The sequence below is a fragment of the Salvelinus alpinus genome, chromosome 24 (genome assembly GCF_045679555.1).
Source record: "Salvelinus alpinus chromosome 24, SLU_Salpinus.1, whole genome shotgun sequence".
Taxonomy (NCBI): Eukaryota; Metazoa; Chordata; class Actinopteri; order Salmoniformes; family Salmonidae; genus Salvelinus; species Salvelinus alpinus.
In genome coordinates, this window is record NC_092109.1 from 47,324,674 (window position 1) to 47,348,121 (window position 23,448).

General features: G+C 47.3%; 1 protein-coding gene across 1 annotated transcript; it reads right to left on the reverse strand.

Annotated features, from left to right (window-relative positions):
• Positions 1-2,455: 2,455 nt before the first annotated feature.
• pigs (phosphatidylinositol glycan anchor biosynthesis, class S) lies at positions 2,456-22,964 on the reverse strand. Its single transcript, XM_071362908.1, has 11 exons — positions 22,876-22,964; positions 21,478-21,617; positions 19,881-19,992; positions 18,712-18,801; positions 18,496-18,587; positions 13,171-13,411; positions 9,531-9,788; positions 4,508-4,653; positions 3,428-3,513; positions 3,011-3,221; positions 2,456-2,860 (listed from the first exon to the last, which is right to left on the reverse strand). The coding sequence occupies exons 1-11, from the start codon at positions 22,892-22,894 to the stop codon at positions 2,582-2,584; spliced, it is 1,674 nt and encodes a 557-aa protein (XP_071219009.1). The 5' UTR covers positions 22,895-22,964; the 3' UTR covers positions 2,456-2,581.
• Positions 22,965-23,448: the final 484 nt, after the last annotated feature.

Below are 23,448 nucleotides of genomic sequence, written 5' to 3' on the forward strand. Positions count from 1 at the left end.
CAAAAAGATAGACAACGTTCTTCCCTAAATCAATGAATTCCCAATTAATCGTACGAGTCCCTCTCGTACGATAATCGACAGAGCGTAAGTAAAGCATCAATCCCAACATAAATAAATCTAAACCTTGTTGCTACAGTGCAAGACAGACCTGTTGCTTCCAGATCAGACATCAGGCAAATAAATGACAAGTAAAAAAAGTTTTGCCATGGTGACGGCGTCTTCCCCCTGCCACCACCATGGTGACGGCATCTTCCCCCTGCCACCACCATGGTGACGGCATCTTCCCCCTGCCACCACCATGGTGACGCCGTCTTCCCCCTGCCACCACCATGGTGACGGCGTCTTCCCCCTGCCACCACCATGGTGACGGCGTCTTCCCCCTGCCACCACCATGGTGACGGCGGCTTCCCCCTGCCACCACCATGGTGACGGCGGCTTCCCCCTGCCACCACCATGGTGACGGCGTCTTCCCCCTGCCACCACCATGGTGACGGCGGCTTCCCCCTGCCACCACCATGGTGACGCCGGCTTCCCCCTGCCACCACCATGGTGACGCCGTCTTCCCCCTGCCACCACCATGGTGACGCCGTCTTCCCCCTGCCACCACCATGGTGACGGCGTCTTCCCCCTGCCACCACCATGGTGACGGCGGCTTCCCCCTGCCACCACCATGGTGACGGCGTCTTCCCCCTGCCACCACCATGGTGACGGCGTCTTCCCCCTGCCACCACCATGGTGACGGCGTCTTCCCCCTGCCACCACCATGGTGACGCCGGCTTCCCCCTGCCACCACCATGGTGACGCCGGCTTCCCCCTGCCACCACCATGGTGACGGCGTCTTCCCCCTGCCACCACCATGGTGACGCCGTCTTCCCCCTGCCACCACCATGGTGACGGCGTCTTCCCCCTGCCACCACCATGGTGACGGCGTCTTCCCCCTGCCACCACCATGGTGACGGCGTCTTCCCCCTGCCACCACCATGGTGACGGCGTCTTCCCCCTGCCACCACCATGGTGACGGCGTCTTCCCCCTGCCACCACCATGGTGACGGCGGCTTCCCCCTGCCACCACCATGGTGACGGCGTCTTCCCCCTGCCACCACCATGGTGACGGCGTCTTCCCCCTGCCACCACCATGGTGACGGCGTCTTCCCCCTGCCACCACCATGGTGACGGCGTCTTCCCCCTGCCACCAGTGGTTTCAGACTACAGCAAAGCCTGGCTTTCAGGGGCCGCATGTATCAAGCATCTCAGACAGGGGTTGGAACCGGTTCAGGGAACAGAACTGAAAACAACGACATTTTACGAGGAACGAAAAGGGATCTCTAGTGTTCCGGAATAGAACCGTTATTTTCAAATCTTGATAACCGGTTAATTACGTTAATTTTTTTCCCTCCAAAATATTCCTAATGTATAGTATATAAATCTGTAATTAGGTGAAGTTATAATTCTCGTAATCACCTAAACACATTGGTGCTAATTGGGGGAATACATTTATTTAACTCTAAATGTTAAAACGATATTGATTTCACAGTTTTAAAAAGTAACGAAAAGGCACTATATAAACAAACTTTTTTCTGCTCGGAACACCGGAATGGAACATAAATAACAGCGTTCTGCTCGGAACACCGGAATGGAACGATTGGAAAATAATTTTGGTTCCAACCACTGCTCAGAGTAGGAGTGTTGATCCCGGATCAGGTCCCCCCCCCGTCCATATAATCAGAGGAGTGTTGATCCCGGATCAGGTCCCCCCCCCGTCCATATAATCAGAGGAGTGTTGATCCCGGATCAGGTCCCCCCCCGTCCATATAATCAGAGGAGTGTTGATCCCGGATCAGGTCCCCCCCCGTCCATATAATCAGAGGAGTGTTGATCTAGGATCAGGCCCCCCCGTCCATATAATCAGAGGAGTGTTGATCCCGGATCAGGTCCCCCCCCCGTCCATATAATCAGAGGAGTGTTGATCTAGGATCAGGTCCCCCCCCGTCCATATAATCAGAGGAGTGTTGATCTAGGATCAGGTCCCCTCCGTCCATATAATCAGAGGAGTGTTGATCTAGGATCAGGTCCCCCCCGTCCATATAATCAGAGGAGTGTTGATCTAGGATCAGGTCCCCCCCGTCCATATAACCAGAGGAGTGTTGATCTAGGATCAGGTCCCCCCCTCCGTCCATATGATCAGAGGAGTGTTGATCTAGGATCAGGTCCCCCCCCCCCGTCCATATAACCAGAGGAGTGTTGATCTAGGATCAGGTCCCCCCCCCCCCGTCCATATAACCAGAGGAGTGTTGATCTAGGATCAGGCCCCCCCCGTCCATATAACCAGAGGAGTGTTGATCTAGGATCAGGCCCCCCCCGTCCATATAATCTTATTCATTGTGTCCTGAAAGGCAAAACTGATCCTAAAGCAACACTCCTATTGTGAGAAGGTTCATCAATACGGCCCCATGTATTTCTAATGGTCTTCAAATAATTTCTGAGTCCAGTTTCCTTTAAACACTTTGTTGATCAGTGAACCAACTGTGCGTGTGCCCGTTCATCGGTCGATCTCTCCATCTTAATAACCTCCATCTCACTCTCAGTCCTTCTTGTCCTGTCTCTCCCTTCGCCTCTGGCGGGCCTCGGCGGCCATCTTGAGCAGTGAGAGCAGGATGGGGACACACATGGGCAGGAAGAGAGGGATGTAGATGGCAAACTTCTGATCGTCAGGGAAGTAGAGGAGGTGGAGGAGGGAGGGGTCGAAGAAGGCTCGTTCTGATTGGAGGATAGCTTCCTTACTGTACTGCAGGGCCAGGCCCAGGTTCCCCGCCTCCAACTGACCCACAGCCAACTGGAGAGAGGCAACTGCCGCCGACACCTGACGGACAGGAACAAGAGCCAATCACCAGTTAGAGACCATGACGATAGCAAGACAAGACTACTATTTCTCACACACACACACACACACACACACACACACACACACACACACACACACACACACACCCCTACACACACACACCCCTACCTGTTCTGCGATGTTGTCGTTGATGACGATGTTTCCTATCTGGTCCAGCAGCTGGGCCAATGAGGTGATGGTTGTCGTTGCCGTGGCAACGTTCTCTACACTGCGACTCCACAGGAGGCGATCCAACTCCCAGTCAGCCAATCCCGCGGGGCCACACGGGCCAACCAGGAAGCCAGGGGGAGGGGCTGACGACTGGACACCCAACATCAGCCTGATGGAGAGACAGAGGGGGGGTAGTTTGGCCAAACTGTTAAGTGGACACTGAACACCAAGTTGGAAGGAAGCGATTCATTTGGGTCCATCTGAACTTTTTGTCAGTGGATGGAAATTGTACGGTTGTCATCTCCACTGACAACCAACGTACGTCTCCCAATAAAGACTGGAAAACACAGATCAAATCAACATGCCAGTACTGACCGTAGCTGCGCTAGGAAGACTCCCATCACTCTGGTCATGTCTATGTTGATGTCAACAGGAAGCTCTGTCCCATTGACATTATACACCTAGAGAGAGAGGGAGAATACACGCCTTATTCACAAGACAGTGTGTGTGAGTATGTGATGCACAGTCCCTTCAGAAAGTATTCTCAACCCTTGACTTTTTCCACAGTTTGTTGTGTTACAGCCTGAATTTAAAATGGATTACATTGAGATTTTGTGTCACTGGCCTACACACAATAGCCCATAATGTCAAAGTGGAATTGTTTTTTCAGATTTCTTAACAAATTAATTAAAAATGAAAAGCTGAAATGTGCTGCGTCAATAAGTATTCCACCCCTTTGTTATGTCCTAAATACGTTCAGGAGTAAAAATGTGCTTTAACATGATTTTTGAATGACTACTGATAATTGTCAGAGATGAGGTAAGGTCCCTCAGTTGAGCTATGGATTTCAAGCACAAAGACCAGGGAGGTTTTCCAAAACCTCACAAAGAAGGGCACCTATTGGTAGATGGCAACAACAACAACAAAAAACAGACATTGAATATCCCTTTGAACATGGTGAAGTTATTGATTACACTTTGGATGGTGTATCAATACACCCAGTCACAACAAAGATACAGGCGTCCTTCCTAACTCAGTTGCCGTAGAGGAAGGAAACCATTCAGGGATTTCACCATGAGGCCAAAGGTGACTTTAAAACAGTTACAGAGTTACATGGCTGTGATAGGAGGAAACTGAGGATGGATCAACAACATTGTAGTTACTCCACAATACGAACCAAAATGACGGAGTGAAAAGGAAGCCTGTACAGAATACAAGTATTCCAAAACACGCATCCTGTTGACAACAAGGCACTAACGTAATACTGCAAAAAAAGTGGCAAAGCATTTATCCTGAATACCGAGTGTTATGTCTGGGGACAATCCAATACATTAATCAATTTTAATCCAACAACAAAATGTAGAAACAGTTAAAGGATGTGACTACTTTCTGAAGGCACTGTACATATATATGTGTGTGTGTGTGTGTGTGTGTGTGTGTGTGTGTGTGGGTTACCATGATGCCACCCCACCGCGGGGAGCTGAAGGCGTTGGAGTCGACAGTGTATTTGCGGTGGTCGGTGATGTAGAGGGGGGAGTGACGTGCGTCTGGAACGTACAGCAGGAAGTTCAGGACGGGGTTGGATGACGCGGCGCTGGAGCCTGGACACACACACACATACACACACACACACACACACACACACACACACACACACACACACACACACACACACACACACACACACACACACACACACACCAGTGACATTACTGTAACCGTTCGGTATGGGGACCTCGGTCCGCACTGTGAACCCCAATTAATTATATATAACATTTAAAAAACGATAGGCTATGCCTACACTGCGTTCTACGCCTCGAGTAAAACTGAGCTGAAAAAAAGCATTTCAGGACCCACATGCACCTTTTATTCAACATCCTAATCTTAAGGGGTGGATTTCAAACTCCTGTTGTGAGGCGCAGCCGGGAACTAGTTCTGTACGACGGCGGGTGGTGGGGTCGATAAACGGATTGGAGGATCCTCCATCACCGTTTTAAAACTTCAGGTTGGAAACATTTTAGTAGGAAATCAACTAAACTTTACCCCTACCTACAGTATACTGCTGTTACTGTCTATTATCTATCCTTTACCCCTACCTACAGTATACTGCTGTTACTGTCTATTATCTATCCTTTACCCCTACCTACAGTATACTGCTGTTACTGTCTATTATCTATCCTTTACCCCTACCTACAGTATACTGCTGCTACTGTCTATTATCTATCCTTTACCCCTACCTACAGTATACTGCTGCTACTGTCTATTATCTATCCTTTACCCCTACCTACAGTATACTGCTGTTACTGTCTATTATCTATCCTTTACCCCTACCTACAGTATACTGCTGTTACTGTCTATTATCTATCCTTTACCCCTACCTACAGTATACTGCTGTTACTGTCTATTATCTATCCTTTACCCCTACCTACAGTATACTGCTGTTACTGTCTATTATCTATCCTTTACCCCTACCTACAGTATACTGCTGTTACTGTCTATTATCTATCCTTTACACCTACCTACAGTATACTGCTGTTACTGTCTATTATCTATCCTTTACCCCTACCTACAGTATACTGCTGTTACTGTCTTATCTATCCTGTTGTCTAGTCACTTTATCCCTACCTATTTGTACATACCTACCTCAATTACCTCAATTACCTCAAACATCGACTCGGTACTGGTATTCCTTGTATATACCCATGTTATTTTCTACTTCCTGTATATAAACATGTTATTTTCTACTTCCTGTATATAGCCATGTTATTTTCTACTTCCTGTATATCTAAAACAACGTTATTTTCTACTTCCTGTATATATAGCCACATAATTTTCTACTTCCTGCATATATAACCTGCATATGTTATTTTCTGGTTATTTATATTCGTTATTCACTGTGTATTTATTCCTTGTGGTTTCTATTCATCTTTAACTCTGTATTGTTGGAAAAGGACCCGCGAGTATTTTACTGTTAGTCTACACCTGTTGTCTACGAAGCATGTGAGAAATACAACAGGATTTGATTTTGATAAACACACTATCCATCCCACCAGGCCAGTGTAATGACACACTACCCATCCCACCAGGCCAGTGTAATGACACACTACCCATCCCACCAGGCCAGTGAAATGACACACTACCTATCCCACCAGGCCAGTGTAATGACACACTACCCATCCCACCAGGCCAGTGTAATGACACACTACCTATCCCACCAGGCCAGTGTAATGACACACTATCCATCCCACCAGGCCAGTGAAATGACACACTATCCATCCCACCAGGCCAGTGAAATGACACACTACCTATCCCACCAGGCCAGTGTAATGACACACTATCCATCCCACCAGGCCAGTGTAATGACACACTACCCATCCCACCAGGCCAGTGTAATGACACACTATCCATCCCACCAGGCCAGTGAAATGACACACTACCTATCCCACCAGGCCAGTGTAATGACACACTATCCATCCCACCAGGCCAGTGAAATGACACACTACCTATCCCACCAGGCCAGTGTAATGACACACTACCTATCCCACCAGGCCAGTGAAATGACACACTACCTATCCCACCAGGCCAGTGTAATGACACACTACCCATCCCACCAGGCCAGTGTAATGACACACTATCCATCCCACCAGGCCAGTGTAATGACACACTATCCATCCCACCAGGCCAGTGAAATGACACACTATCCATCCCACCAGGCCAGTGTAATGACACACTACCCATCCCACCAGGCCAGTGTAATGACACACTACCTATCCCACCAGGCCAGTGAAATGACACACTACCCATCCCACCAGGCCAGTGTAATGACACACTATCCATCCCACCAGGCCAGTGAAATGACACACTATCTATCCCACCAGGCCAGTGAAATGACACACTACCCATCCCACCAGGCCAGTGAAATGACACACTATCCATCCCACCAGGCCAGTGAAATGACACACTACCTATCCCACCAGGCCAGTGTAATGACACACTATCCATCCCACCAGGCCAGTGTAATGACACACTATCCATCCCACCAGGCCAGTGAAATGACACACTACCCATCCCACCAGGCCAGTGAAATGACACACTATCCATCCCACCAGGCCAGTGTAATGACACACTATCCATCCCACCAGGCCAGTGAAATGACACACTACCCATCCCACCAGGCCAGTGTAATGACACACTACCCATCCCACCAGGCCAATGTAATGACACACTACCCATCCCACCAGGCCAGTGTAATGACACACTATCCATCCCACCAGGCCAGTGTAATGACACACTATCCATCCCACCAGGCCAGTGTAATGACACACTACCCATCCCACCAGGCCAGTGTAATGACACACTACCCATCCCACCAGGCCAATGTAATGACACACTACCCATCCCACCAGGCCAGTGTAATGACACACTATCCATCCCACCAGGCCAGTGTAATGACACACTACCCATCCCACCAGGCCAGTGTAATGACACACTATCCATCCCACCAGGCCAGTGTAATGACACACTACCCATCCCACCAGGCCAGTGTAATGACACACTATCCATCCCACCAGGCCAGTGAAATGTTGTATTGCATGGCACAGATTTGGGTCCTGAATGGTGTTCGTAGAAAGTGACTGAAAGTGCCTTCAAAAAGTATTCATACCCCTCGACTTGTGTTACAGCCTGAATTTAAATATATTGTTTTTCTCACATATCTACACAGAATACCACATAATGACAAAGGGAAAACATTTTCGCAAATTTATGGAAAATGAAAGAGAAATATCTAATTTTCACTGTATCATTATGGGGTACGGTGTGTAGATGGGTTACTGTGTGTAGATGGGTTACTGTGTGTAGATGGGTTACTGTGTGTAGATGGGTTACTGTGTGTAGATGGGTTACTGTGTGTAGATGGGTTACTGTGTGTAGATGGGTTACTGTGTGTAGATGGGTTACTGTGTGTAGATGGGTTACTGTGTGTAGATGGGTTACTGTGTGTAGATGGGTTACTGTGTGTAGATGGGTTACTGTGTGTAGATGGGTTACTGTGTGTAGATGGGTTACTGTGTGTAGATGGGTTACTGTGTGTAGATGGGTTACTGTGTGTAGATGGGTTACTGTGTGTAGTTGGGCGAGATGTTATTTGTGTTTCCACACAGCTGTCTATATAAGTTCCAACAGTTGACAGTGCATGTCAGAGCAAAAACCAATCTATGAGGTCGAAGGAATAGTCCGTAGAGCTTCGAGACAGGATTGTGTCGAGGCACAGATCTGGGGATGGGTACCAAAAAATGTCTGCAGCATTGAAGAAAGAAGTTTGTAATCACTAATACTCTTCCTAGAGCTGGCCTCCCGGCAAAACTGAGCAATCTGGGGAGAAGGGCCTTGGTCAGGGAGATGACCAAGAACCCAATGGTTACTGATAGAGCTCCAGAGTTCCTTTGTGGAGATGGGAGAACCTTCCAGAAGGACAACCATCTCTGCAGCACTCCACCAATCAGGCCTTTATGGTAGAGTGACCAGACGGATGCCACTCCTCAGTAAAAGGCACATGACAGCCCACTTGGAGTTTGCCGAAAGGCACCTAAAGACTCTCAGACCATGAGAAACAAGATTCAATCGGATGAAACCAAGATTCAACTCTTTGGCCTGAATGCCAAGCGTCACGTCTGGAGGAAACCTGGCACCATCCCTACGGTGAAGCATGGTGGTGGCAGCATCATGCTGTGGGGATGTTTTCCAGAGGCAGGGACTGGGAGAATTGTCAGGATGAGGAAAAGATGAACGGAGCAAAGTACAGAGAGATCCTTGATGAAAACCTGCTCCAGAGCACTCAGGACCTCAGACTGGAGGCGAAGGTTCACCTTCCAACAGGACAACAACCCTAAGCACACAGCTAAGACAACGCAGGAGTGGCTTTGGGACAAGTGTCTGAACGTCCTTGGGTGGCCCAGCCATAGCCTGGACTTGAACCCGATCGAACATATCTGGAGAAACCTGTAAATAGCTGTGCAGTGACAGCTACCTGACAAATCTTGAGAGGATCTGCATAGAATGGGAGAAACTCCTCAAATACAGATGTGCCAAACTTGTAGCGTCATACCCAAGAAGACAAGGCGGTACTTACTGCCAAAGGTGCTTCAACAAAGTACTGAGTAAAGGGTCTGAATAGTTATGTAAATGTGATATCAGTTTTATATTATTAATACATTTGTAAAAATTTCTAAAAACCTGTTTTTGCTTTGTCATTATGGGGTCATTATGGGGTATTGTGATGTCATTATGGGGTATTGTGATGTCATTATGGGGTATTCTGTGTAGATTGATGAGGGAAAAAACGATTTAATCCATTTTAGAATAAGGCTGTAACGTAACAAAACGTGGATAAAGTCAATGGGTCTGAATACTTTCTGAATGCACCATACATAGAGTTAGCTGTATGTGTGCGTATATACAAATGGTTGTGTGTTCTCACCCAGCCTGGCCTCTACGGGGTTAATGACGTGAGACAGGCTGTCAGCGTTGAGTGTGTAGGCGTTGAGGGAGGGGTCATATCGTGGGTTGACTCCTAGGACAGCGTAGTAGAGGATCTGTGAGTCCAGACTGAAGTCGGCCACCGGGGCCAGCTTAGACAGGAGAGGCTGGATATAACTCTGGACTGCCGCCTCTATGTCCCAGTGCAGATGGTGAGACACAGGGTCAGGGTTCAACAGGCTGAAGGTTATTTCATAACCTGCAGGGGGGGAGAGAGAGAGAATGGAGAATCATTATACCATCTACACCACTGAGAATCATTGTACCATCTACACCACTGAGAATCATTGTACTGTCTAAACCAGTGAGAATCATTGTACCGTCTAAACCAGTGAGAATCATTATACCATCTACACCACTGAGAATCATTGTACCATCTAAACCACTGAGAATCATTATACCATCTACACCACTGAGAATCATTGTACCATCTAAACCACTGAGAATCATTATACCATCTACACCACTGAGAATCATTGTACCATCTAAACCACTGAGAATCATTGTACCATCTACACCACTGAGAATCATTGTACCATCTACACCACTGAGAATCACTGTACCATCTACACCCCTGAGAATCACTGTACCATCTACACCCCTGAGAATCACTGTACCATCTACACCACTGAGAATCATTGTACCATCTACACCACTGAGAATCATTGTACCATCTAAACCACTGAGAATCATTGTACCATCTAAACCACTGAGAATCATTGTACCATCTACACCCCTGAGAATCACTGTACCATCTACACCAGTGAGAATCATTATACCATCTACACCACTGAGAATCAGTGTACCATCTACACCACTGAGAATCATTGTACCATCTACACCACTGAGAATCATTGTACCATCTACACCACTGAGAATCATTGTACCATCTACACCACTGAGAATCATTACACTAGCACCTCCTTCAACCCTCCGTTTCTACAGGATTGAGATCTGGGCTTTGACTCGGCCATTCCATAACCCTCCATTGTTTTATGTTTGAGCCATTCCGTTGTGGATTTGCTCCTGTGTTTTGGACCATTGTCCTGTTGCAAGATCCATTTTGGGTTCAGCTTTTTGACAGATGTCCTCACATTCTCCTCCTGTATTCTCTGGTACAATGTGGATTGATGGTTGACTCAATGATGGCAAGCTGGCCAGGCCCTGAGGCAGCACGCTCTATGGTTGGTGTGAGGTTCTTCTGTTCAAAGGCAGTGTTTTGTTTTCAGCAAACATGACTTCTGGCCAAACAACTCCACCTTTGACTCATCTGTCCAGAGCACATTGTTCTTCCCCCAGGTGTTGTCTGGCCAACTACAGTCGTCACCTTTGACTCATCTGTCCAGAGCACATTGTTCTTCCCCCAGGTGTTGTCTGGCCAACTACAGTCGTCACCTTTGACTCATCTGTCCAGAGCACATTGTTCTTCCCCCGGGTGTTGTCTGGCCAACTACAGTCGTCACCTTTGACTCATCTGTCCAGAGCACATTGTTCTTCCCCCAGGTGTTGTCTGGCCAACTACAGTTGTGCATTTCTATTCTGTTTTTGAGAGCAGAAGCTTCTTCCTTCCTGACCTCATGTAGACCAAGTCTCTTTCTGATAGTTGACTCATGCAGTTCAACAGTGATTGTGGCAAGAGATGCCTGTAGATTCCTTGATGTTATCCTGGGGGTTCTGACGGATTTATTTCTTATCTTTCGGTCAGCTCTTGGGCTGAATTTGGTGGGACTTCCAGACTGCCAATGGTCTGGAATTTTCTCCATCTATAAATGATCACTCAGACACTGGAATGATTGACCTCAAAATTGCTTGGAAATGTCTCTGAAACTCCTCCCAGACTCATGGGCCTCAACAATCTTCCTTCTGAGTGCCTCAGAGAGCTCTTTTGGTCTTGGCATAACGTGTTACCACACACCTGTAGGGTTAAGACCAAACCAGACCCAGATTCTGAACGCCATGGAAGGCTGGACCCAACCAAACCAGACCAGGTGTCTGATCTTCATGGAAGGCTGGACCCAACCAAACCAGGCCACGTTTCTGATCTTCATGGAAGGCTGGACCCTACCAAACCAGGCCAAGTTTCCGATCTTCATGGAAGGCTGGAACCTACCAAACCAGACCCAGTTTCTGATCTTCATGGAAGGCTGGACCCTACCAAACCAGACCACGTTTCTGATCTTCATGGAAGGCTGGACCCTACCAAACCAGGTGTCTGATCTTCATGGAAGGCTGGACCCAACCAAACCAGACCAAGTGTCTGATCTTCATGGAAGGCTGGACCCAACCAAACCAGACCAAGTGTCTGATCTTCATGGAAGGCTGGACCCTACCAAAACAGACCACGTTTCTGATCTTCATGGAAGGGTGGACCCTACCAAACCAGACCACGTTTCCGATCTTCATGGAAGGCTGGACCCTACCAAACCAGACCAAGTTTCTGATCGTCATGGAAGGCTGGACCCTACCAAACCAGACCAGGTTTCCAATCTTCATGGAAGGCTGGACCCTACCAAACCAGACCAAGTTTCTGATCTTCATGGAAGGCTGGACCCTACCAAAACAGACCAAGTTTCTGATCTTCATGGAAGGCTGGACCAACCAAACCAGACCAAGTTTCTGATCTTCATGGAAGGCTGGACCCTACCAAACCAGACCAAGTTTCTGATCTTCATGGAAGGCTGGACCCTACCAAAACAGACCAAGTTTCTGATCTTCATGGAAGGCTGGACCAACCAAACCAGACCAAGTTTCTGATCTTCATGGAAGGCTGGACCCTACCAAACCAGACCAAGTTTCTGATCTTCATGGAAGGTTGGACCCTACCAAGTTGCTCTCTAATGTTTCCCAAGCATCACCTGTTTTGGTGCACCTGATTCTTTAGTCATGTGATGGAATGATAAAGGTAGGGGTGTACCAAGGTTTCCGTGGACGATAAAATAAATGAAAAGTCTATTGCTACACAATAATTAGCCTCGAATTAACTTGCGTTTGGGCGGACCGGTTTTGGAGAAAGAATCCCCTCTCGACGGGCACACTGGAAACGGATAATCAACACAGTTCTGCCCAGTCGGACACGTTAGCTGAAGTCCCTTATGAGGACCTCCTCTCTTCTGTGTGAGTTATAATAGAAACACACAGGACACGAATGTCCCAGCAGCTAGAGGATTTATTATCCTACGAAGTTGGAGCACATCAACTAACCTGGACTAACCTGGACTAGGGTTAACTAGGGGTTAGGACTAACCTGGATTAGGGTTAACTAGGGGTTAGGACTAACTAGGGGTTAGGACTAACCTGGACTAGGGTTAAGACTAACCTGGACTAGGGTTAACTAGGGGTTAGGACTAACCTGGACTAGGGGTTAGGACTAACCTGGACTAGGGTTAAGACTAACCTGGACTAGGGTTAACTAGGGGTTAGGACTAACCTGGACTAGGGTTAACTAGGGGTTAGGACTAACCTGGACTAGGGTTAAGACTAACCTGGACTAGGGTTAACTAGGGGTTAGGACTAACCTGGACTAGGGTTAACTAGGGGTTAGGACTAACCTGGACTAGGGTTAACTAGGGGTTAGGACTAACCTGGGCTGGACTTGAAGGCTCTCATGCTGTCGGCCAGACCCTCCCTGCTACTGTAGTCGAGGCGAACGCGGTCGCTAAGGGCAGCGGTGATGTCACTGTGGCTGAATGACATGACCTTGAGAACCTGTTGTACCTGGGCCTCCAAGTGGACTAGCACCTCCTTCAGGCCGACGCCCACTCTCATTGGCCTACCCGCACGCAGCAACGCCGTCCGCCTCTGACCCACGTACACACTGACACCCTGGAACAAGAATTATAAGAATTTGTTCTTAACTGACTTGCCTAGTTAAATAAAGGTGAAAAAAATAAATAATTAAAACCACATCATATTATATGTATAGTACCAGTCAAAAGTTTGGACACACCTCATTCTAGGGTTTTTCTTAATTTTTACATTGTAGAATAATAGTGAAGACATCAAAACTATGAAATAACACATATGGAATCATGTAGTAACCATAAAAGTGTTAAAAAAATGAAAATATATTTTATATTTGAGATTCTTTAAAGTAGCCACCCTTTGCCTTGATGACAGCTTTGTACACTCTTGGTATTCTCTCAACCAGCCTCATAAGGAATGCTTTTCCAACAGTCTTGATGGAGTTCCCACATGCTGAGCCCTTATTGGCTGCATTTCCTTCACTCTGCGGTCCGACTCATCCCAAACCATCTCAAATGGGTTGAGGTCGGGTGATTGTGGATGCCAGGTCATCTGATGCAGCACTCCATCACTCTCCTTCTTGGCCAAATATCCCTTACACAGCCTGGAGGTGTGTTGGGTCACTGTCCTGTTGAAAAACAACTGATAGTCAAACTAACCGCAAAACAGATGAGACGGCGTATCGCTGCAGAATGCTGTGGTAGCGGTGCTGGTTAAGTGTGCCTCAGACCAAAGGACACATTTCCACCAGTCTAATGTCCATTGCTTGTGTTTCTTGGCCCAAGCAAGTCTCTTCTTATTATTGGTGTCCTTTAGAAGTGGTTTCTTTGCAGCAATTCAACCTTGAAGGCCTGATTCACACAGTCTCCTCTGAACAGTTGATGTTGAGATGTGTCTGTTCCTTGAACTCTGTGAAGCGTTTATTTGGGCTGCAATTTCTGAGGCTGGTAACTCTAATGAACTTATCCTCTGCAGCAGAGGTAACTCTGGGTCTTCCTTTCCTGTGGCGGTCCTCATGAGAGCCAGTTTCATCATAGTGCTTGATGGTTTTTGCGACTGCACTTGAAGAAACTTTCAAAGTTCTTGAAATGTTCCATATTGACTGACCTTCATGTCTTAAAGTAATGATGGACTGTTGTTTCTCTTTGCTTATTAGAGCGGTTCTTGCCATAATATGGACTTGGTCTTTAACCAAATAGGGATATCTTCTGTATACCACCCCTACATTGTCACAACACAACTGATTGGCTGAAATTCATTAACGAAAGAAATTCCACAAATTAACTTTTAACAAGGCACACCTACTAATTGAAATGCATTCCAGGTGAGAGAATGCCAAGAGTGTGCAAAGCTATCATCAAGGAGGCAAAGGGTGGCTACTTTGAAGAATCTCAAATATTTAAAAAAACATTTGGTCACTACATGACACCACGTGTTATTTCATCGTTTTGATGTCTTCACTATTATTCTACAATGTAGAAAATAATAAACATAAAGAAAAACCATAGAATGAGTAGGTGTCCAAACTTTTGACTGGTACTGTATATAAAACACACGCAATATTATAGACAAGCACACATTCAAGATAATCAATATTATAACAGCAGCACTGTAGAAACTTACATTACAACTTACATTACAACGGAACGACTTGATTAGCGTAGTGTTAGCTAGCTACATAGTTGTCTTTGCTGTCCTTGTATCCAAGATAATTGTGTAGTTTAGAGAAATTGTCGAGGTTACCTAGCCAGCTACACTTTCAAACAAAGTCAACAACGCAGCCACTGCTAGCCAGCCTACTTCACCAGCCAGCAGTACTATATCATTTTAGTCAATAAGACAATAAGACGATATTTTTGCAACGTAAGCTTAACTTTCTGAACATTCGAGACGTGTAGTCCACTTGTCATTCTAATCTCCTTTGCATTAGCGTAGCCTCTTCTGTAGCCTGTCAACTATGTGTCTGTCTATCCCTCTTCTCTCCTCTCTGCACAGACCATACAAACGCTCCACACCGCGTGGCCGCCGCTACTCTAACCTGGTGGTTCCAGCGCGCACGACCCACGTGGAGTTCCAGGTCTCCGGCAGCCTCTGGAACTGCCGATCTGCGGCCAACAAGGCAGAGTTCATCTCAGCCTATGCTTCCCTCCAGTCCCTCGACTTCTTGGCACTGACGGAAACATGGATTACCACTGATAACACTGCTACTCCTACTGCTCTCTCCTCGTCTGCCCACGTGTTCTCGCACACCCCGAGAGCTTCTGGTCAGCGGGGTGGTGGCACTGGGATCCTCATCTCTCCCAAGTGGACATTCTCTCTTTCTCCCCTTACCCATCTGTCTATCGCCTCCTTTGAATTCCATGCTGTCACAGTTACCAGCCCTTTCAAGCTTAACATCCTTATCATTTATCGCCCTCCAGGTTCCCTTGGAGAGTTCATCAATGAGCTTGACGCCCTGATAAGTTCCTTTCCTGAGGATGGCTCACCTCTCACAGTTCTGGGTGACTTTAACCTCCCCACGTCTACCTTTGACTCATTCCTCTCTGCCTCCTTCTTTCCACTCCTCTCCTCTTTTGACCTCACCCTCTCACCTTCCCCCCCTACTCACAAGGCAGGCAATACGCTTGACCTCATCTTTACTAGATGCTGTTCTTCCACTAATCTCATTGCAACTCCCCTCCAAGTCTCCGACCAGTACCTTGTATCCTTTTCCCTCTCGCTCTCATCCAACACTTCCCACACTGCCCCTACTCGGATGGTATCGCGCCGTCCCAACCTTCGCTCTCTCTCCCCCGCTACTCTCTCCTCTTCCATCCTATCATCTCTTCCCTCTGCTCAAACCTTCTCCAACCTATCTCCTGATTCTGCCTCCTCAACCCTCCTCTCCTCCCTTTCTGCATCCTTTGACTCTCTATGTCCCCTATCCTCCAGGCCGGCTCGGTCCTCCCCTCCTGCTCCGTGGCTCGACGACTCATTGCGAGCTCACAGAACAGGGCTCCGGGCAGCCGAGCGGAAATGGAGGAAAACTCGCCTCCCTGCGGACCTGGCATCCTTTCACTCCCTCCTCTCTACATTCTCCTCTTCTGTCTCTGCTGCTAAAGCCACTTTCTACCACTCTAAATTCCAAGCATCTGCCTCTAACCCTAGGAAGCTCTTTGCCACCTTCTCCTCCCTCCTGAATCCTCCTCCCCCTCCTCCCCCCTCCTCCCTCTCTGCGGATGACTTCGTCAACCATTTTGAAAAGAAGGTCGACGACATCCGATCCTCGTTTGCTAAGTCAAACGACACCGCTGGTTCTGCTCACACTGCCCTACCCTGTGCTTTGACCTCTTTCTCCCCTCTCTCTCCAGATGAAATCTCGCGTCTTGTGACGGCCGGCCGCCCAACAACCTGCCCGCTTGACCCTATCCCCTCCTCTCCAGACCATTTCCGGAGACCTTCTCCCTTACCTCACCTCGCTCATCAACTCATCCTTGACCGCTGGCTACGTCCCTTCCGTCTTCAAGAGAGCGAGAGTTGCACCCCTTCTGAAAAAACCTACACTCGATCCCTCCGATGTCAACAACTACAGACCAGTATCCCTTCTTTCTTTTCTCTCCAAAACTCTTGAACGTGCCGTCCTTGGCCAGCTCTCCTGCTATCTCTCTCAGAATGACCTTCTTGATCCAAATCAGTCAGGTTTCAAGACTAGTCATTCAACTGAGACTGCTCTTCTCTGTGTCACGGAGGCGCTCCGCACTGCTAAAGCTAACTCTCTCTCCTCTGCTCTCATCCTTCTAGACCTATCGGCTGCCTTTGATACTGTGAACCATCGGATCCTCCTCTCCACCCTCTCCGAGCTGGTCATCTCCGGCGCGGCCCACGCTTGGATTGCGTCCTACCTGACAGGTCGCTCCTACCAGGTGGCGTGGCGAGAATCTGTCTCCGCACCACGTGCTCTCACCACTGGTGTCCCCCAGGGCTCTGTTCTAGGCACTCTCCTATTCTCGCTATACACCAAGTCACTTGGCTCTGTCATATCCTCACATGGTCTCTCCTATCATTGCTATGCAGACGACACACAATTAATCTTCTCCTTTCCCCCCTCTGATAACCAGGTGGCGAATCGCATCTCTGCATGTCTGGCAGACATATCAGTGTGGATGACGGATCACCACCTCAAGCTGAACCTCGGCAAGACGGAGCTGCTCTTCCTCCCGGGGAAGGACTGCCCGTTCCATGATCTCGCCATCACGGTTGACAACTCCATTGTGTCCTCCTCCCAGAGTGCTAAGAACCTTGGCGTGATCCTGGACAGCACCCTGTCGTTCTCAACTCACATCAAGGCGGTGACCCGTTCCTGTAGGTTCATGCTCTACAACATTCGCAGAGTACGACCCTGCCTTACACAGGAAGCGGCGCAGGTCCTAATCCAGGCACTTGTCATCTCCCGTCTGGATTACTGCAACTCGCTGTTGGCTGGGCTCCCTGCCTGTGCTATTAAACCCCTACAACTCATCCAGAACGCCGCAGCCCGTCTGGTGTTCAACCTTCCCAAGTTCTCTCACGTCACCCCGCTCCTCCGCTCTCTCCACTGGCTTCCAGTTGAAGCTCGCATCCGCTACAAGACCATGGTGCTTGCCTACGGAGCTGTGAGGGGAACGGCACCTCCGTACCTTCAGGCTCTGATCAGGCCCTACACCCAAACAAGGGCACTGCGTTCATCCACCTCTGGCCTGCTCGCCTCCCTACCTCTGAGGAAGTACAGTTCCCGCTCAGCCCAGTCAAAATTGTTCGCTGCTCTGGCACCCCAATGGTGGAACAAACTCCCTCACGACGCCAGGTCAGCGGAGTCAATCACCACCTTCCGGAGACACCTGAAACCCCACCTCTTTAAGGAATACCTAGGATAGGATAAAGTAATCCTTCTAACCCCCCCTCCCCCTTAAAAGAGTTAGATGCACTATTGTAAAGTGGTTGTTCCACTGGATGTCATAAGGTGAATGCACCAATTTGTAAGTCGCTCTGGATAAGAGCGTCTGCTAAATGACTTAAATGTAAATGTAAATAGACAAACACACATTCAAGATAATCAATATTATAGACAAACACACATTCAAGATAATCAATATTATAGACAAACACACATTCAAGATAATCAATATTACGTGTATTTGTGTTCTCACCTCAGGTAGCAGTGTGGAGGATTCTGGGACCACATAGATGACCACAGAGCCACAGGGGCTCTCACTGAGCAGATGAAGAGATTGATCAGTCTCTGGGGGGGGGGGGCCGAGAGAGCGAGAGGAGTGTGAGGAGAGAGAGAGATGATAAATAATGACAGTTTCTATTCTCGATCTGAAGAAACGACACCCAGCTGATAGGCTGAGGCAGCCACTGACCTGCAGCAGTGGGCTGGTTCAGGGCATCTTCCTCCATGATGGTAGCTGTCCTGTATCTAGTCTCATACCTGTAACTCAACCCTGTGGTCTCTGGAGGAGAGGATATGGGAGAGGGGAGGCAAGGGAGAGAGAGACAGGAGGGAGGGAGAGAGAGGGGGGAGAGAGGGAGGAGAGAGGTGGGAGGATATGGGAGAGGGGAGGCAAGGGAGAGAGAGACAGGAGGGAGGGAGAGAGAGGGGGGAGAGAGGGAGGAGAGAGGTGGGAGGATATGGGAGAGGGGAGGCAAGGGAGAGAGAGACAGAGGGAAAGGAGGGAGGGAAAGGAGGGAGGGAGAGTGATGAGAGGGAGGAGAGAGAGGGCGAGAGAGGGGGAGAGAGAGCGAGAGAGAGAGCGATGTTAATATTCAGTGGTGCTGACACCTTTTTGATTGTTTGGTTGAGCGGCTGTTGGTTGACTGAGATTTCTTTAGTCAGGCAGTAGCAAAAAAAATATGGTGAACAAGACAGCTGTCTGATTGGTGCATGTCATTATCATTAGTAGACTTAGTATAGAACCACCATGTCATTATCATTAGTAGACTTAGTATAGAACCACCATGTCATTATCATTAGTAGACTTAGTATAGAACCACCATGTCATTATCATTAGTAGACTTAGTATAGAACCACCAGGTCATTATCATTAGTAGACTTAGTATAGAACCACCAGGTCATTATCATTAGTAGACTTAGTATAGAACCACCAGGTCATTATCATTAGTAGACTTAGTATAGAACCACCATCTCGTGGTATCCCCAGAACCACCACCCCTCGTGGTATCCCCAGAACCACCACCCCTCGTGGTATCCCCAGAACCACCACCCCTCGTGGTATCCCCAGAACCACCACCCCTCGTGGTATCCCCAGAACCACCACCCCTCGTGGTATCCCCAGAACCACCACCCCTCGTGGTATCCCCAGAACCACCACCCCTCGTGGTATCCCCAGAACCACCACCCCTCGTGGTATCCCCAGAACCACCACCCCTCGTGGTATCCCCAGAACCACCACCCCTCGTGGTATCCCCAGAACCACCACCCCTCGTGGTATCCCCAGAACCACCACCCCTCGTGGTATCCCCAGAACCACCACCCCTCGTGGTATCTCCAGAACCACCCCTCCCCTCTCACCGTCCACAGTGTGCTCCTCCAGGCGTGTGTGTGTGGGATCAATCTTCTTCTGGTGTTCAGCAGTCAGAGTTCCTCTAGAGAACACCACCTCCACTTCCACACTCAACTGGAGCTGTAACACACAGAGCTCTGTTAACTTCTCATGGCTGGGGGGCAGTATTGAGTAGCTTGGATGAATAAGGTGCCCAGAGTAAACACCCTGCTACTCAAGCCCAGAAGCCAAGATATGCATATTATTAGTAGATTTGGATAGAAAACACTCTGAAGTTTCTAAAACTGTTTGGATGATGTCTGTGAGTATAACAGAACTCATATGGCAGGCAAAAACCTGAGAAAAAATCCAACTAGGAAGTGGGAAATCTGAGGTTAGTAGTTTTTCAAGTCATTGCCTATCGAATACACAGTGTCTATGGGGTCATATTGCACTTCCTACGACTTCCACTAGATGGCAACAGTCTGAACCTTGTTTCAGGCTTCTACTGTGAAGGGGGGGAAAATAAGAGCTGTTTGACTAAGGGGTCTGGCAGAAGGCCATGAGCTCAGTCAGGCGTGCGCCCATGAGAGGTAGCTGCGTTCCTTTTCATTTCTAAAGACAAAGGAATTGTCCGGTTGGAATATTATTGAAGATTTATGGTAAAAACATCCTAAACATTGATTCTATACATCGTTTGACATGTTTTTACGAACTGTAATGGAACTTTTTGACTTTTCGTCTGGCCTGCGCCTCGTGAATTTGGATTTGTGAACTAAACGCGAACAAAAAGGAGGTATATGGACTTTATCGAACAAAACAAACATTTATTGTGGAACTGGGATTCCTGGGAGTGCATTCTGATGAAGATCATCAAAGGTAAGTGAATATTTATAATGCTATTTCTGACTTCTGTTGACTCCACAACATGGCAGGTATCTGTATGGCTTGTTTTGGTCTCTGAGCACTGCACTCAGATTATTGCATGGTGTGCTTTTTCCGTAAATCTTTTTTCAAATCTGACACAGCGGTTGCATTAAGGAGAAGTTTATCTATAATTCCATGCATAACACTTGTATCTTTTATCAATGTTTATTATGAGTATTTCTGTAAATTGATGTGGCTCTCTGCAAAATCACGGGATGTTTTGGAAGCAAAACATTACTGAACATAACGCGCCAATGTAAACTGAGATTTTTTGGATATAAATATGAACTTTATCGAACAAAACACACATGTATTGTGTAACATGAAGTCCTATGAGTGTCATCTGATGAAGATCATCAAAGGTTAGTGATTAATTTTAACTCTATTTCTGCTTTTTGTGACTCCTCTCTTTGGCTGGACAAATGGCTGTGTTTTTCTGTGACTAGGTGCTGACCTAACATAATCGCATGGTATGCTTTCGTCATAGAGCCTTTTTGAAATCGGACACTGTGGTGGGATTAACAACAAGTTTAAAATGGTGTATAATACTTGTATGTTTGAGGAATTTTAATTATGAGATTTCTGTTGTTTGAATTTGGCGCCCTGCACTTTCACTGGCTGTTGTCATATCGATCTCTCTCTCTCTCTCTCACACACATCTCTGTTAACTATCTCTCCTCTCACACACAGCTGTGTTACCTGCAGCTGAGCTAGCTGGTTGATCTGGGTGACAGGTAGCCATGCCCTGTATGTCTCAGTGGTCTTCCACCACAAGGGAACTCCCACAGCGATCACCACCACTGCTATGGCCAGGGCCGCCAGACGCCCTCGGTGACGCTCTGCAACACACACATTATATGAGACTACCAGGGAACTCCCACAGCGATCCACAGCCTGTGGGTCATCTATTTATTTATTATTTAACCTTTATTTAACCAGGTAGGCTAGTTGAGAACACCTTTATTTAACCAGGTAGACCAGTTAACCAGGTAGGCTAGTTGAGAACAAGTTCTCATTTACAACTGCGACCTGGCCAAGATAAAGCAAAGCAGTGGGACACAAACAACAACACAGAGTTACACATGGAATAAACAAGCGTACAGTCAATAACACAATAAGAAAAAAAGAAAGTCTATATACAGTGTGTGCAAATGGCATGAGGAGGTAAGGCAATAAATAGGCCATAGTAGCGAAGTAATTACAATTTAGCAGATTAACACTGGATTGACAGATGAGCAGATGATGATGTGCAAGTAGTGATACTGGTGTGCAAAAAAGCAGAAAAGTAAATAAAAACAATATGGGGATGAGGAAGGTAGATTGGATGGGTTATTTACAGATGGGCTATGTACAGCGATCGGTTATCTGCTCAGATAGCTGATGTTTAAAGTTAGTAAGCCAAATGTAAGTCTCCAGCCATCTACTGACGGGTCATCTACAGCCATCTGAAAGGTCCCTTACCTTTCATATCAACAATAAATTATCTTTTAAATAAAAAAGATACACTTACTGTATCTGTTTTGCACAAATTCATAAGGCTGTGGGCATCCAGCCGAGGAACCCCACTTCCTCCCAAGTTAACGTTATCTTTCCATAGATGTTCGGAGCACACTAGATAACTGGCACTGTGGTCAACTCTGCCTAAACAAGCGCAGTAACATGGAGATATGGCCGTATGGGAGAACTAACCCTATAGAAAAAGACGTGTAGTAATTTAACCTTTTGGTTTTTTTTTTAATGATTATTTCTCGCTGATATGAAAGATACGTTCCTTATGTTTCCAAAACCGTACTTCGAGTTACCGTTCAGACCGCGCGTCGGGACTGTTAAACAGAAAAGGCCCCGGTAAAGTGCACGCTATGGTCAATAGACAGGAAATAAAGCCGTAGATATCGGCTATGACAGGGAAAGCTAGCTAGCTAGCCAACTCTCTGGGCACAACACTACAACTATGAAACAAAGAACCATTTGCAAATAGTCAATAACAGCTGCCTATTCATTCTCTTCTGAACTAGTGTTCTAAATGTGTGTTTATAGCGCTAAAACTGCGGTAGTTTAAAGAAAACAACGCATTATTGTGCCAGAGGCTAGACTCACCCACTTCTATCGCCGCCATCTTTCTCAACGCAACTGGGCAGGGCTAGGTCAGGAGACAGCTGTCCAATCGAAAACTCGCTATTCCCCCCATCCTACCCAATCACGAATCAAAAGGCGGGCTTTAAATATCTAGGGGAGATTCTCGTCCATCTTCTTTAATTTAACCTTTATTTAACTAGGCAGGTTAATTAAGAACAAATTCTTATTTACAATGACGGTCTACCCGGTGTCATTGGTAACTGCACACCCCATACAACTGCAATAAGTCGATATAATCGACAACTATCATCAGAAATCAATCGATATGAATCAGACATTGGGGCGCCGCCTGACCTATTCGTAGTTGGCCAGAAGGTTCAAATCAACGTTTCATATCGTGGTGTAAATGTACTGTACTGACAATAACGCGAGGTCACATTTCCTGCATGGCCTACAACCAGTCCTCCCTTGCCCGCCATAGGAAGCAAAATGGCAATGAATAAAAAATAAGTGAGCATTGCATTTGCAGCTCCTAAATTAATAAAAACATTTAAAACATAGTTATAAACGTCACCTCTGAACTAGCTCCGACTA

What these genes read in the sequence shown, in the direction of transcription:
- pigs (XM_071362908.1), bottom strand. An exon ending in ACCAGCTAGCTCAGCTGCAG is followed by an intron (nt 19,993 to 21,477) that starts GTAACACAGCTG and finishes TGTGTGTTACAG; the next exon opens with CTCCAGTTGAGTGTGGAAGT. An exon ending in CGCGGTGGGGTGGCATCATG is followed by an intron (nt 3,514 to 4,507) that starts GTAACCCACACA and finishes CTCTCTCTCTAG; the next exon opens with GTGTATAATGTCAATGGGAC.